Source organism: Podarcis melisellensis (assembly GCF_964234715.1).
Source record: "Podarcis melisellensis genome assembly, chromosome: 15".
Classification (NCBI taxonomy): domain Eukaryota; kingdom Metazoa; phylum Chordata; class Lepidosauria; order Squamata; family Lacertidae; genus Podarcis; species Podarcis melisellensis.
Window position 1 is genome coordinate 31501398 of NC_138532.1, and position 15392 is coordinate 31516789.

The 15392-nt window shown below is 50.5% G+C and overlaps 1 protein-coding gene across 4 annotated transcripts in view; it reads left to right on the plus strand.

The window, feature by feature from the left end:
- The window catches only part of POR (cytochrome p450 oxidoreductase), a 50040-nt gene that overhangs the window by 13648 nt on the left and 21000 nt on the right, over window positions 1–15392 (plus strand). For 3 of the 4 annotated variants that reach the window (XM_081890360.1, XM_081890358.1, XM_081890359.1), the window contains exon 2: window positions 6712–6906. In XM_081890360.1, the coding sequence (XP_081746486.1) occupies window positions 6725–6906 (182 nt within the window). In that variant the 5' untranslated portion in view covers window positions 6712–6724. Of the gene's footprint in view, window positions 1–6711; window positions 6907–11314; window positions 11377–15392 lie in introns of those variants that run through there. The other variant, XM_081890361.1, reaches the window with a different exon arrangement.

Consider the following 15392-nt stretch of genomic DNA (forward strand, 5'->3'; position numbering starts at 1 on the left):
GCATTTGGAGCCTGAGGCCTTAAAACGCTAATATGAGCACCTTGAATTGTGCCTGAAAATGGACTCTCAACCCATGCAGCTCTTTGAGAACAGGGGTTGTCTGAGATCTAAACGAGACCCCGGCCAGTATGGCTGCTGCATTTCAGACCAGTTGAATTTTCTGCGTCATCAAGGGTAGCTGGATAAGCAAATGGGCCCCTGCCCCAAGGACCATGCAGCTCTAAATTTGGAGCAGGTGGGGAGGAAAAGATGGGGGCTCAGATTTAGCTGGAGTTTTAAGTAATGAGCATAGGAAGCAACTTATATGAACTCAAGCCACTGGTCTATCCAGCTTGTATTGTCTGCCCCAGGGATGGGGAATATGTGGTTCTTCAGGTGTTGGGCTGTCTCTGTCAGGAGGCTTACAGTCTGAAAAGACTAACAACAACAACAACAACAACACATATAAAAACATAGTAAAACGTCAAACATTACGCACTTCCTGGTGCTAGCCTGTTACTGGCCTGACATTCTTAATTTTTAAAATAATAATAATTCCCTCTGCAGTAATGTCAAAGAGATAAACTACTACCTGACATTTAGAAGACATCTGAAGGCGGGCTCCATTCAGGGAAGTTTTTAATGTGTGACATTTTAATGTATTTTTAATCTTTGTTGGAAGCCGCCCAGCCAGATGGACGGGGTACAAATTATTATTATTATTAATAATAATAATTATGCTGATCAGTTTGGGAAGAGTCAAAGGCTTCTGTTGTGTCCTGGGGTTACAGCACATATCCCACTGGGTGGAACTCGCACCCAGATCTGGGTGGGAGGCGAGAGTTACAGGTGAAATCCTAGGCGTTCGCGTGGCAGCCTCCTCCTCCTCCCACTGCATCTTGCGTAAGTTAGTTCCCTGCCCTATCAATAGCTGCAGTTGTCCCATTCCACACGTACACAACTCTATGCACTGGTCTGGTTTATCTTTGCTTCTATATAGGTGAGATGTAGGAATTGCCACACTGCTCAGGGATAGAGCACCCACCACCCATACAGAAGGGACCAGGTTCAATCCCGGATGCCTCCGATTAAAAGTATCTGGCGGGGGGGACAGGACATGGTATTTTCCAAAATGCTTCCTTCAGATGTGGATGGCAAAGGCAGCCATAGCAGAGGTTACTGTCACAAGAGAGAACAATCAATGGGTTGTTATATACAGTCATATCTCGGGTTACAGCCGCTTCAGGTTGTGTTTTTTCCGGGTTGTGGACCGCCAAAACCCGGAACTACTGGAACGGGTTACTTCAGGTTACTTACGGGTTACTTACTTTTGGTGGTTGTGCATGCGCAGAAGCGCTAAATGGCAACCTGCGCGTGCGCAGACACAGCTTGCGAATGCTGTGGGTTGCGAACGTGCATCCCGCACGGATGAAGAGTTTGGATTTGATATCCCGCTATATCACTACCCTAAAGAGTCTCAAAGCGGCTCACATTCTCCTTTCCCTTCCTCCCCCACAACAAACACTCTGTGAGGTGAGTGGGGCTGAGAGACTTCAGAGAAGTGTGACTGGCCCAAGGTCACCCAGCAGCTGCATGTGGAGGAGCGGAGACGCGAACCCGGTTCCCCAGATTACGAGTCCACCGCTCTTAACCACTACACCACACTGGCTCTCACACTGCGTCCACTGTACCAAACAGATTGGGACTTGGGGGTCACCATGCCAGAAAGGTTGGGTACCATTGGGCCAAAAGTCATGCACTTAATTTAATTCCTTTTGGTTGGGTGATAAAAACTTTGTAGAGAGAGTTAATGCGCTTTTTGACACAGTAAGTTTGATCTGAGTCGACCAGTCCCAGTGTTGTCTACACAGACTGGCAGCTGCTCTCCAGGGGGGACATTCCTAGTCCTCTCTGGAAGATGCAATTGGGGATTGAAACTGGGAGCTTCTGCCTCCAAAGCAGATGCTCTGTCACTGAGCTGTTGCCCGTCACCTAAAAGCAAGCTAAGGTTCTAGTCCTCATGCCTCTGGACAGATGACTGAATTAAAACAGGAACATGATGCTGCTGCTTTAAACTGAGTTAAGCCACTGGGTCCATTTGGCTCAGTAGTGTCTGCCTTGGCTGGCAGTGGCTCTTCAGGGGATATTTGCAACCCTCCATAGATATGCCAGCGATTCAACCTTCTACATACAGAGCAGACCACTGAGCCTACAGCCCTTTCAGATTGGCATCTGTGACAGGCAGCTAAACAATAATAACATCACAGAGTTGGGAGGGGCACCAGGGGTCATCTAGTCTGACCCCCCGCTGCATGGCTCACAGCCAAAGAATTCCTGACAGGTGGCCACCCAACCTCTGTTTAAATGCCTCCAAGTTCTTCCTAATGTTTATGATGCAGAACTGGTTGTCCGTAGTGCTAGGCACTGTTCAGGGGAGTCTCTTGCCCTGGAGTCCTTTGTCCCTTTTCTGATCACCTGGCTCCTGAGGAACGTGACTCTCAGCTGCCCTTCCCAGCCACAGGCGGATAAGCCTCCATTGTGTTGCTCCACGGTTGCATCAACTCTGCTTGCACAACATGACTTTGGAGCGCAGAGAGCTGGCACGATTTGTGGGGGAGGCTGGGCTCAGCGCCCCGCAGGAGGCAGTTCCGTTCTGTGGTGGTTGTGTGTGGGCCGTTGTGCCGGGAAAAGTTGCCACGCCGGCCTCTTTCTTCACCCGCGTTTCGATGTCAAGTTTACCAGCTGGCCTGGAATAGGGGAAAGCACCGGGTTGCTGGCCTAAAACAGGGGTGTTGGGTGGATGAGATGACGGCAAGCCACTTCTCTTCCTGCAGCTCTCCAGTGCCACCTGGTTTCTGCACGACTGAGGAAGTCCTTTGCCCACACGTCACACTCAAGCCTTGCTTGTTGACACGCTGCCAAGAAAATCACAGCTTTGTAGGGGATTATTGGCCCCGTGCCCACGCTCACCTATAAGAACGGCAGGGAGAAATCCAGGTGTTTTATCTGAGAGGCAAGGCCAGCAGGGAGAAGTGGGAGTTCAATTTACGACACCAATCTGGACAGTTCGGGAGATGTCAGGGTGGCAGTCCTTAGCTGGAAGATTACCCCCCCCCCCTTTAAAATATAAAATGGCGTAGAAATGGACATCAAGAACCACAAGCCCCACTGGTGGAAAGAATGGCACCTAGACATACCATAACTGAGCTTTAAGGTGCTATTTGGCAATTAGCTTAAATATCTGAGTTTCTAACTCGGCCCCATTCCATTTGATTCCAGTTATTTATTGCATTTATATCCCCTTCTTCTCCAAGGAGCTCAAAGTGGTCTACATACTCCCCCTCCCCATTTTATCCTCACAATGACTACAGTGGTACCTTGGTTCTCAAACTTAATCTGTTCCGGGAGTCTGTTCGACTCCCAATACCATTCGAAAACCAAGGCGCGGCTTCCGATTGGCTGCAGGAGCTTCTTGCACTCAATCAGAAGCTGCAGTGGACAAAAATGTTTGCAAACTGGAACATTTACTTCCGGGTTTGCCGCGTTCAGGAGCCAATTTATTTGGCAACTATGCCATTTGGGAACCAAGGTTCCACTGTAGTTTATGCTAAGAGGCAGTGATTGGCCCAAGGTCACCCAGGGAACTTCGTGGTCAACCCTGGTCTCCCAAGGTTCTAATCTGACTCTCTAACCACTACACCACTAGTGGCTCTCGAGTCAGAACATTGGTCCATCTCATCCAGTATTGTCTACACTGACTGGCAGCAGCACTCTAGGGTTGCAGACAGGGAACCCTCCCAGCCCTACTTGGAGATGGTGATGGAACTTGGGACCTTCTACATCAACGCACCTGCTCTACCCCTGACCTGTGGCACTTCCTAACCTGCTTTTACGCAACTAGACTCTTGGTTCCTCTAGCTCAGGTACCTTCTAGGGTTTCAGGCACAGGATATTCCATCCCTACCTGGAGATGCCAATTGGGGATTGAATTTGGGGCCTTCTGCATGCAAGGCAGGTGCTCTTCCACTCCGCTACGGCCTTTCCCAAAGGATGCTGGACTGGGTGAGCTTCTAGCCTGATATAAATTGGGGCTCTTGTCCACAAGGATTCTTTGCTTTCAAGGCACAGAAGCACGACCACCTGATCTAATCCAACTGCATTCTTGCACCAGATTGGAATACAAATGTTGTCCTCTCTTGAACTCTGCCTCCTTTCTCTCTTCAACAAACTCTTCCAGCATTCTGCTCATTCCTCTGAGCCACTCCCGCTTCAAATCCTTTCTTTCTTATATATTCACACCTTGTTCTTTGACCTGCCTCTTTTTCTCCCTCCTCTTTGCCATTGCATCTTCCTCTCACTCTTTTGGACCCCACCCTTTGCCTTTCCTGCCTCTCAGGCTCGCTATTGGCTGGAATGCTGTGACATCAGATCATCCTTTGCATGGCCCATTCCCTCTTAAGACATCAGAGGCTGCCACCATTTATTTATTTTTACCACCTCCAGATGTTTTGGATTGCAGCGGGCTGGGGCTGAGTAATTTGGGGTCACAACTCACAGCCCCCAGCCCGCTGAAATTGGCAAAGGTTGGCTTGAAATGCAGATGAATGAAGGCAGAACAGAGTGTGTACTCTGCGTTTACTGTTATAAACACACCTGTCAGGTCACCAATGCTGCCTGGCCTGTTTAACTGCTAACCGCCATGCTCTATGAATTCCCTGCCCACTTCTCTTCCTCTCAGGGAAAGCTCTTTTCAGGAGGCAGAAGGTCAAAAATGCACTCAATAAAGGGCTGTGCCTTTTATATAACCTGAGGACATTTTTGGGTCTTTGAGCCTCTTCCCCCGCCGCCACCTTCCCACAGCTCAAGCAGGAAAGGTGCGCACTGATGAGCCATGGAAAGTGGGTTTTTCCCTCTTACACAACTTGTTGGCTCTTCCCACGCCCTCGATTCCAGAGTCCCAGCTTTCTCGGAGCCTTTCTGAAAGTTGAGATGTAGGAAACAGCCATAATCGGACCCTGCTTAGCTTTGCATATTATCAGGGCTTGCGCCAGGTATAGGTCAGCAACAAACATCACCCCAGGCCAGTGAAGTTAAATCTTTACTCAAGGATACAAACCACAGAGCTCAAGCCTCCACAACTCTTCCTAGCAGGTTCGCCCCGATAATGCAGTTGCAAGGATCCCTCTCTCAGACTCCTCCTCTCCAGGCTTTCCCCCATGCAGTCTGCACACAACAAATCTTTGCTCTGCTCTTTTCATTCCACTGTGTGTCCTGGGAGACCATGGGGGAGGGGAGCTGGTTGCAGCAGGAGGGGGAGACTTCCTAGATTCTTCAGCTGACTCTTTACCCCACTCCTCTCCAGCCTCTGCTTCAGCCTTGGAGTCTGAACTGCGCTCTGCCACAGCCTCTTTCTGCTCACTAAACCCTGTTGCCTCTTCACCTTCTGAGACCTCTTCCTCCCAGTCTGCTCCCTCTTCTCCCTTTGACTACTCATTGCCCATCTCACCACCAGTCCTCTGGCTCTGAGCCTCCTTCTGCGGGTTCCCCAGGGGGTTCCCCAGCCGCTGCCTCGCACAACGCCTCTGCATCCAGACAGTCCATGACACATGCCCTAGAAGTTTTATTTATTTTAGGATGTGTGAGAGAGGGTGTGTTGGGTGGGAAAGAGAGTGAGCGAAGGGACTGTGGAAACGTCAGTGACAGAGAGGAGGGGAGATGGCATTGCTCGCAGGAAACCAATCATTTTATTCTCTGCAGTCAGGCTGTGTCTTTATCCCATTCAACCCCCAGCTAAAACAGAGACGAAAAGCCCACATGCTTCGTTGTTACTAATTTCATTTCTACACCGCTTTATATTTTAAAGAAGAAACCTCAAAGCGGTTTGCAACACTTTAACATTAAAACATCAAATGAAGCAGTCCAGAATAAAACAAATTCTGGAGTGAGTGCCGCAGTCATTTCCTGTCTCTCTGCTGTGGCCCAGTGAAAGCCAAACACAATCCACACGCAGAATAACAGGGAAAGGCTGTGTCTCAGTGGTTAGAGCACCTGCTTTGCAGGCCAAAGGTCTCAGGTTCAATCCCCGGGTAGGTTTGGGAGAGACCTTGGAGAGCTGCTGCCAGTCAGTGCAGACAGTACTCGGATAAATGGGCCAGTGGTCTGACTCAGTATAAGGCCGCCTTTATGAAGTTGTTCTTTGGTGCTGCTGGTTTGGATTGTGTGTCTTTCGCCTGTCACGCCATGCTCTCTTTCGTAGCAAAGAATAACACGAGCTGCCTTGAAGTTGACATCTAGAAAGGCCAGATAAAGCTTGTGCCATTGTGAGAGAAAAGGAGTATTTGCCCTCTCTTGTGGAGTAGACTCACTGATGCACTCGTGATCCTCCCACATGCCTTGCGAAATTTTATAAGGTGTGGCAGTGCTGACAGCGTGCTGTCAAGCTCTTAACTCAAGTCAAATCTTCGAAAGTTGTAGCATATACATCACACTACTTTGCTCCTCTCTGTAGGTGGCTGCAGCTACTCTGTTTAAGAAACTCTGGCTATGCTCAGAGGTGCTCTTTATTACTATTTCACAATATTCTGAGGTTGCTTCTCGCCGCTACAGAGCTGATCCCTGCTCATCTCCCCGCAGCAGGGAGGATGCTTTGCTTTCAGAAGTTCTGCTTTCTTGCCAAGACCTGAAACCGATATGTGACATGTGACGGCTATCTCTTTCTCCCCCTCGCTTTAGTTTTCCCGTTGCCATGGGGACAGCATCATCCAAGGATGACTCTCCCTCCGCAAAGACCCCGGAGGCTTCGGTCCCCTTCAGCATGACGGACGTCTTTCTCTTCTCCATCATCATCGGCCTGCTGACGTACTGGTTTTTCTTCCGCAAGAAGAAAGAGGAGGTCCCCGACTTTACGAAAATCCAGCCGCCAACGGGGTGAGTGGGTTGGTGGCGAGGTACATGGGTTTCACCCAGGGCGACATACACCCAACAGCTTCAGAGAGGCGAGTGCTGGAGTCATGTTGCACATGTAGCCTTTAGAAAGGGTTTGGAAGCTTTGGCTGGCCCCAAATCCTGTGGCCAGACTGGTGTCTGGGCCCAGGTACAGGAAGCACGTTAAGACAACTTCAGTGGCTAGCAGTCTGTTTCCAGGCACAGTCCAAACTGATGATTATGTCCTACAAAGCCCTAGGTGTCTTGGGCGCAGGCTACCTGAAAGATCGTGTCTCCCTACATGAACCTGCCTGGTGAGCCCCTTCTCTTGACACTATCAGCACCAGAGGCGTAGCTGGTGGTGACCCACGACAGAGCCTTTTCTGTGGCTGCTTCCAGATTGTGAGATCCCCTCCCAGGAAAGGTCTGACTCCCTCCCTCCCTGTTGTCCTCCCACCAGCAGGTTAAGACCTTCCTCTCCAGGCAGGCCTTTAGAAACTCACGTGCAGGAAATGCAAATCTCTGGGCTTTAATGGGTTTTTGTTCCCAGTTCTAAATGCGCTTTTACTGTATTTTGACTACTGTTTTCGGATCCTTTGTTTTACGATGCATTCTATCATGTTTGCTTTTAAAATGCGGCAAGCCGCCTCGAATCTCAGCTTGGGGAGTTAAGCCGGGAGGGAGAGTTCCCTAAATATGCTTCAGACAGGACGATTCCTCCGCATCATACTAGCATATTTCTTTCAGCTGGATTTTTTCACAAAAGCAATTCACGGTATGAAGCGATGAGGTTCAGAGGCAGCTGACCCAGATTGCCAGGTGCGGCTGGCTGGCATCAGTCAACGATGCTGCAGGGCTTGTGGTTCTCCTCCTCTGAAATGTGGTGGCAGCAAAATGGGGGGTGGGGATTGTTTATGCAGAATCCTTTGCCCAGTTCACCTTCCACCTTTGCTCCTGCTATGTGTAGATGGCACCTATTCCTGCAGGTGTGGCAACCCTCAAACCTGGGGGGCGGAATGTGGCCCTGCAGGCATCTCTGTGTGGCCCCTGAATCTTTCCTCAGGCCACAGCCCCTCCCTAGCCCTGCTTTATAGCCCAGATATTTTTGCCTGGCTGTAAGGTGTCCTTGGATGCTGATAAAGCCCCTCGCTGGCCTGGATGGAAGACAGAGAGGGGTCTGTGAGGATGTCTACAAACCAGGCTAAGGTAAAAGTCTCAGTTGGCACAGGGGAAGACCTTGAGGGTGCCATTGTTTCCACAGTGGCATGCTAATGGTGGACGTTGCATTTGCAAGTGTATTCCTTAAAGCTGGGGGGTAAACGCAGGTCTGCATTTAACAGCAAGCAGGGTTGCTGGATCCTGGCCTTTGCCTCCCACCAGACTGATGGGAAAATGCGTTAGCAGGTCGCCAGTTCAAAGTCTCAACTCTGCAGCAAACATACGAGGTAATCTTAAGCAAGCCACTGTTTCAGCCTCAGTTTCCCCCATCTATAGAATGGGAAGAATGACTCTGCTTAGGGATGTTGCAACTCCTGCGGGGCTGTTGGGTGCTTACTGCGTGGAGCGATTTAATGGTGTTTTGCAAGTGCTGCACAAGTGCTTTGTAATGATTTTAAAGCAGTCGTACAGCACTTCCAAAACACTGTAAGCAGCTTCCTAAGCCCAGGAGAGTATTTGAGGAGAATTGCTTGTTAACCACCATCACCTCCAAAATTACCGTAGCTCAGAGGGGCAAAGCTGTGTGAGAAAGGAGCACATCTAGATACCAAAGGATTGCAGCAGGGGGAGGAATCTGCGGTTTGGTTAATGCACCTGCGAGAGGTGGAATGCCATGGTCCCAGTTCGCAAAAGAAAGGTCCTGTGGAACTCACTCCCACAGGAGGCAACGATGGGCGCCAGCCTAGATGGCTTGAAAAGGGATAGGGCAAATTCATGTAGCAGAGGGCTGTCGTTGGCTACTAGCCACGTTGGCTCTGCTCTGCCCCCACAGTTGCTGTGGCCAGGAATGCTTCTGAAAACCAGTTGCTGGAAACCACAGGAGGGGAGAGGGATCCTCCTTTTCCACAGGCATCTGGCTGGCCACTGTGAGAAGAGGAATACTGGACTAGATGAGCCTTTTACCATTCTAATGATAAAAGAGGGAAGGAATAAGTATTCTCCAGGATGCAGAAGGTATTATCCGAAAGGGGAACCAACACTGCAGTCCTTTCCTCCCAGGCAACCTCCTCATTTTGCCATGGGGCTGGCTGGCTGTTCCTGTGGGGTGATGCTCCCATCTCGCTTTGTGACCTTGCAGGGTGATGGATTCCCCCCCCCCCCACTTTACAGACATTTTGTCCCCTGTTGCTGTCTATCCGGAACGTGTGCGGAGAAGGGCAAGCAAGAGGATTAAGGGTTTGGAAATGAAGCCTTATGAAGAACGCTTGAAGGAATTGGGCATGTTTAGCCTGGGAAAGAGGAGACTGAGAGGCGACATGAGAGCCACTTTCCAGTACCTGAAGGGCTGTTGCATCGAAGATGGAGCAAGCTTGTTTTCTCCTGCTCCGGAGGAGAGGACCCAAACCAATGGATTCAAATGACAATAAAGGAGATTCTGACTCGATAGCCTGACTGCAAGAGCTGTTTGACAGTGGAATGGAATTCTTCAGAAGGTGGTGGGCTCTCTTCACTCCATGTTTTTTGAACGGAGGCTGGATGGCCATCTGCCCGGGATTTTTTAGCTGCGATTCCTGCATTGCAAGGAGTTGGACTAGATGCCCCTTGGCGGCCCCCTTTCAGCTCTCTGATTCTGTAATTCTATCTCACAGCCGGTTGGCCTCAGTCTCTCCTTTCCGGATGCGCTCCATACATCAACAGCTGTCTTTTCTTCTTCCTCCTCACTAGAGGAACATGCATTAACTTCTCTTAATAAATGGAACAGAGGAAGCGTTTATTCACACTTACAGTTTGCCCCCCTTTCCCCCCCCAGGCAGAGGTCTGACCAAGCATGACCTTTTGGGGAGTTAAAAGGAGTTTGTTGAAAATGCATCTTTTGCTTCATTTGACTATAGTCTGCTGTCATTTCACTTCTTCCTGCTTCCATTTGACTGTGAATAATATCTCTTTTCTGCCTCTAATCTCGGCCCCTGGTCGCTGGCTTCCCTTTCTTTGCACCCTCTTTCCCACGACCCTCCTCACCGATCGCTTCTCAGGTGGCCAGGAACTGAAGCGATGGTTTCTCCAACAGCAGCCTGGTGGGAGTCGAGAGTCCCAAAACATTTGGAGAGCCCTAGGCTGGTGGGGGTTGCCTTGCAAACCAGACCCACGCCACTCCCCAAACAATTGCTCAAGTCATAGAATCATAAGAGTTGGAAGGGGCCCCTGGGGAGCATCTAGTCCAACCCCCTGAAATGCAGGAATAAGCAGCTGTCTCATGAGAGAATCGAACCTGCAGCCTTGGCGTTAATCAGCACCATACTCTTCTTATGTCCTTATGTTAACTGCAGCTGCCAGGATTCTTTGGGGGAAACCGTGACTCTTTAAAATCATTTGTTGATGCTGCTTTAAATGCATGCTGCAGATGGGGCTGCAGCGACGGAGGGTCTCTGGGTCTGGAAGCCCTGCGTTCAGCCATTCCTTCTGTTGAAGACTCTGCAGCTTGCCTTCAGTGCAAAAGCAAGATAATACGAACCAGCTTGTGCCAAGATATGCTGTGTGTTAATTCTGTGGCTTCTGCGTGCTGCATTTCCCCCACAGCGAGGCCCATGGGGCAGGCTGGCCGTGGGGAACAACTTTTTTTATTAAAGAAAGTTTTGGGGGAGAGGATTAACCTTTTAGGACACTCTCCCCTCCCTTCGCTTCCTTTGCGCACACCCCTTGAGTCTTGTTCTGAAAAAGGTCCTGCAGGGACAAGAACTCTGGGGAAGTGACAGAGATGCTTTTAATTATTTAATTAAGAAATAGCGCTGTGATGTAAACCTGTTGTTAGGGCAACGGGCGTTCACTCCGTGAGACGTCTCTCTCTCCCCCCACCCCTTCAACCCTTGAATGGTTAGAGAGATGGGGAGTGTTGCAAGGGACCCTGGGAGTTTTCATTCTTGAGTTTCTCTCTCCCCCCCCCCCCCGCCGCCGCCACTCATTCCTTTCTGCTCCCGCCAGATGTTGGGAGTATAGTTGGGTTCGTGCCGGACCCTCCGGGTAACTTTTGCAAAGGCAGCCGGCACGAATCCCAGTGGGATCGAGCCAGTCTCTTTGCAGGGACTTGGTATGCAGAGCTCTGCTCCGCTCTTAAACAAAAGGGGGGCTGTGGCCGCTGGCTTTTTAAGCTCCGGGAGAGGGCTCAGGGGGGCGAGGGACCCCTCGCGTGCGTGCCTGTCTCGCAGCGGAGCGCGGCTCAGCCCTCCTGGCTCCCTGCAGCTGGCATGAAAGTACAGGGTCGGAACCCGCCATGGGCTGCACATACTCGTCTCCACCCGAGGAGGGTCCTCCGGGGAGGTAAGTGAGCGTATGTGCCCTTTCGGGAGGTTTTGTGGCTCTGCGCCTCGGATGCAAGGCTGGCTCTTCTCGAGCTTGCTTGAGCCAAGCGTTTTGGATGCAAAAACTTGCCTGGAGGCTGGCGGAGGGGAGCTCCGTGGAGAGAAAAGCACTCTGCAGTTCGCAGGGATGCTGCCCTGCGAGGCTGGCGCTTTGCAGGAATGGCTCAATCCTCTTCCTTTTTCTCTCTTCTTTCCCCCATCGTTTTGGGGAAGGGCAGAAAAGAGCCTCTGCTTTTCATGCAGGAGGTCCCAGGTCGAAACTTCAGTGGCGTCTCCGGGGAGGCCTGGAAGAGTTCCTCGCCTGAATCCTTTGCTGCCAGTCTGTGTAGGCAGTACTGAGCTAGATGGGCCCAAGGTCCAACACCACCAGGATTTGTGTTCCAGTTTGCCAAAGCACCCAAAACTTCATAGGGGCTAGCCTGCTCTTTCTCGAAGGCCCAGGTGTCAAAATTAGGAGGAGGGGTCCTGTGCTCAGTGCATGGCAGGATGCTGGCTCCTGGTTCAACACACGCCTCACCCTGCACCCCCAGTTTAAAGATCCTGGAGAGCTGCTGCCAGTCAGAGTAAGTCCAGGCTAAGCTGGATGGTCCATTGCTCTGACCTGGCTCCATAAGTCTCTTTTCCAGACTAATAATAAATCTGTAGGTCTGGAGGCACATGAGGCCACTAGCCACCAAATCTGGGAATCCTGTATATGCCACTCTGCATTCTGCAACAGAGGAAAGGCAGGGTATATACATTTAAGGAAATTATATTAATAATAATTGTTCTTTGTGCAAGTTCACTGACATCAGCCTTGTAAGGTGGGTCAGTATCGTGTTTTCCCACCCACCCCTTATTTTGCACATTTTTACTTTTTCATGGTTCTCGATATTCAGCACTGGTTTATTTGTTTGGAATAGTTAGCTTCCCTTAATAGATCATTTACCATGCCGGCTCGTATCAAGCCTCCAGGTTGGGAGGCAGTATATCTGTCAGTTTCTTGGGAGCACCAAGATGGGGAGGGGCTTCTGCCCTGCTTGGGAGCTTCCTGATTGGCTAAATCTGGATGGACCCATAGTCTCATCCTTTAATGTCATCATTAGTCACAAGAGGAGTGGAACCTCCATTTACAAAACCAGTCTATTGTTGACGACCAGATGTAACGGGGATCTGCTGCCGCCTCTGCCTGGTCATTTCCCAGAAGAGCGTCTTGGCCGGATAGTGTGGGAAACAGGATATTGGATCAGAGGGGCCCCTGGATCTGATTCAGCAGGGATTCTCGGATAGTTTTTAAAAGCATTCAGCTATGCAGCCGCTGTCACAGTTAGGATGGCAAAGGCGAGAGGAGAATCTCTTTTCCGATTCATGCTTGCAGATACCCATTGGGCTTGAGGGCAAGTCATAGTCTCTTCCGAACAACTGGCCAGGGCGGTTGTTGTAAACCGGAAGAGTTGAGCCAAAGCTGTCTGTATTGTACGAGTCATGAATTATGAGAATATGTGGCTTCATGGGTCTCCTGTGGACTTCACTAGCAAGACTGTTTTAATCTGTTTTAAAAAGTTTCCGTGCAAGGAGCCTGCAGATTCAATTTCTGGTGTAACTCTGCACTTCCTGCTTAGAAAAAGGACCCATTAAATTTAAGAGGAATAGCTATCCCAAGTAAGAGTGTTTACCTGGGGTTTCCAAAGGCATCCCTTTACCTGCTTCTAAAGTTCCTTTTAAAAAATTACATTTTGCAGTGTTCTCTTTTCTTTTTTAATCTTTTGGCGGTGGCTGGCAGGGTGGGCTGATACATATTTTTGATTTTACATCAAGGTGATTTTAAATCTGCAGCAAGAAAATCTAGCTTGGTCAGTAGAGCATGAGACTCTACTGATGGCTAGTTGATTTGGATGGCCCTTTCTTCCACGAATTTGTCTTGTCCTCTCTTAAAGCCACCCAAGTTGGTGGCCATCACTTCTCTCCTGTGGGAGGGAGTTCCACTGTTGTTTGTCTGTTCTGAATAAATCAGTCCTGTCTTCTTTGCATGCCAGCGCAAAGGGCTCACATGCTCTCTGATGTGAGTGCTGTGAAATGCTGATCCACAATGGACCAGCAAAGACAAGGGGTGTGTTGTTGACGGTTTCAGCTTACAGATTCTCTGGCCGCGGCTATACTGTTGGCAACAGCAGATCTCCTCCTGTAAAATGGGAGGAGAGAAATGTACCTCAAGAGTAGCTTTAAATCTATATCCATATCTACCCTGAATCTGCAGGGTTAATATCCTGTCTTATCCTTCTTCTTTTTACTACAGATCCTGTTTATTTTTGCTTTTATTCATTTATTGTGTTTATATCTCACCCTTTTCTCCGAAGGGCGCACACATGGCTTTTCTTCCCTATGAGGTAGGTTAGGCTGGGACTCAGTGACTGGCTGCCAAGGTGGCTGAGTGGAGATTCGAACCCTGGTCTCTCCCAAGTCCTAGTCTGGCACTCTTAAACACTCCACCCCCACTGGCTCTCCTGAGATGAAGCTCTGGTCTATCTGCCTTGCCCACCTGCCTGTTGCCAGTTGTAATTATTATTATTAATTAATTCATTATTTGTACCCCGCCCATCTGACTGGGCTTGCCTCGGCCACTGTGTGGCCCTCGCTGACTCTTCCCCTCCCCTTTGAAATCCCCTCCAAGCTCCGCCCTCACCCCTGGCCCCACCCACTCCAGCTCTGACCCTGCAGAAAGTGACTGTGTGTGTGTGTGTCATAGAATCAAAGGACAATAGAATCAGAAGGGACCCCAGGGTCATCTAGTCCAACCCCCTGCAGTGCCTCTTTGCGTGTTGTGCTGTGCTTGAAATCCAAAGCTGGCAAGCCACGCTGATTCCGCCCCCCACTTTTCCTTTCCCCGCCTGCCTCACATTCTTCTCCTATTGTGAAACAGGAATGGGAACCAATTCCATGTCTCTGCTCTTGGCTGCTGTTAAGAGCAGGCAGACAGCCAGCTCCTCTCCTCCTCCTCCTTTGAAAAGCATCCTCGCCTCCTGTGGGATCCAATTAGGCCTCTCGCTCGCTCCTCCTCCTGTCTCTCTCTCTCTGTGTCTCCCCCATGCAAAATAAAAACATCTCCATCTCTTTCGCCTCTTGAGGCCCACGCCTCCCACATCCAGATGTGTGCTTCGTTCAGGCCAATTTGGACGTCCCTCTCGGATGAGCTGTCCTTCTTGCTCACCGCCGGAAGCGCTGCTTGCAAAAGCCTCCTGTAGCACAGGCCTTGGACCCTCCTGGACTCTTTTGAAGCTCTTGTTTGCTTGCCTGTCTAATGAGCTTGGCTCTCTACTCCCCTTCTACTTCTTCTTCCTTTTTTGGGGGGGGGAGGGGGACGTCTGCCTCCTCCCCCTCTAGACAGCCTGGCCTCTCTCTCCAAGGCTGCTGCGCTAAAAGGCCTTGGCAAGGCAGCCTCCTCCCCCAGGGCAAGGTCTGTTGTCGCAACAGTCCCGCCTGCGGGGCATCAGAGCTGAAAGGGGGCCCCATTGGAGGCCAGCCAGCCAGCCAGCCCGCCCCTGCCTAGGGTGCAAGATCTGCGGTGCTGGTTGCAACACAGCCCCCGCTAGAATCATAGAATTGCAGAGTTTGGTGGGACCCCCAAAAGCAATGCAGGTAGCAGCCCGGTCTCTCCAGCAAAGGAAAAGCAGCCTGTTCCACTGTCAAAAAGCCTTTCGCCCTTGCAAAGTGTTTCCGAACGCTCACCCAAAACCTGCTCCCTTGCAATGGGTCCCCAGTGGGTCCTGTTCCTGCCCTCTGGAGCAACAGGGGACACAAGAACAGGCTGCCGAATCGGGCCAGTGGCATCCTGTTCTGACAGTGGCCAACCAGATGCAATTGGGGAAACCCGCAAGCAGGATTTGAGCAGAAGAGCCCTCTCCCCTCCTGTGGCTTCCAGCAACTTGTATTCAGAAGCATTGCCTCGGTCCTGTATACCTGAAGGAGCATCTCCACCCCCATCGTTCAGCCAAGACA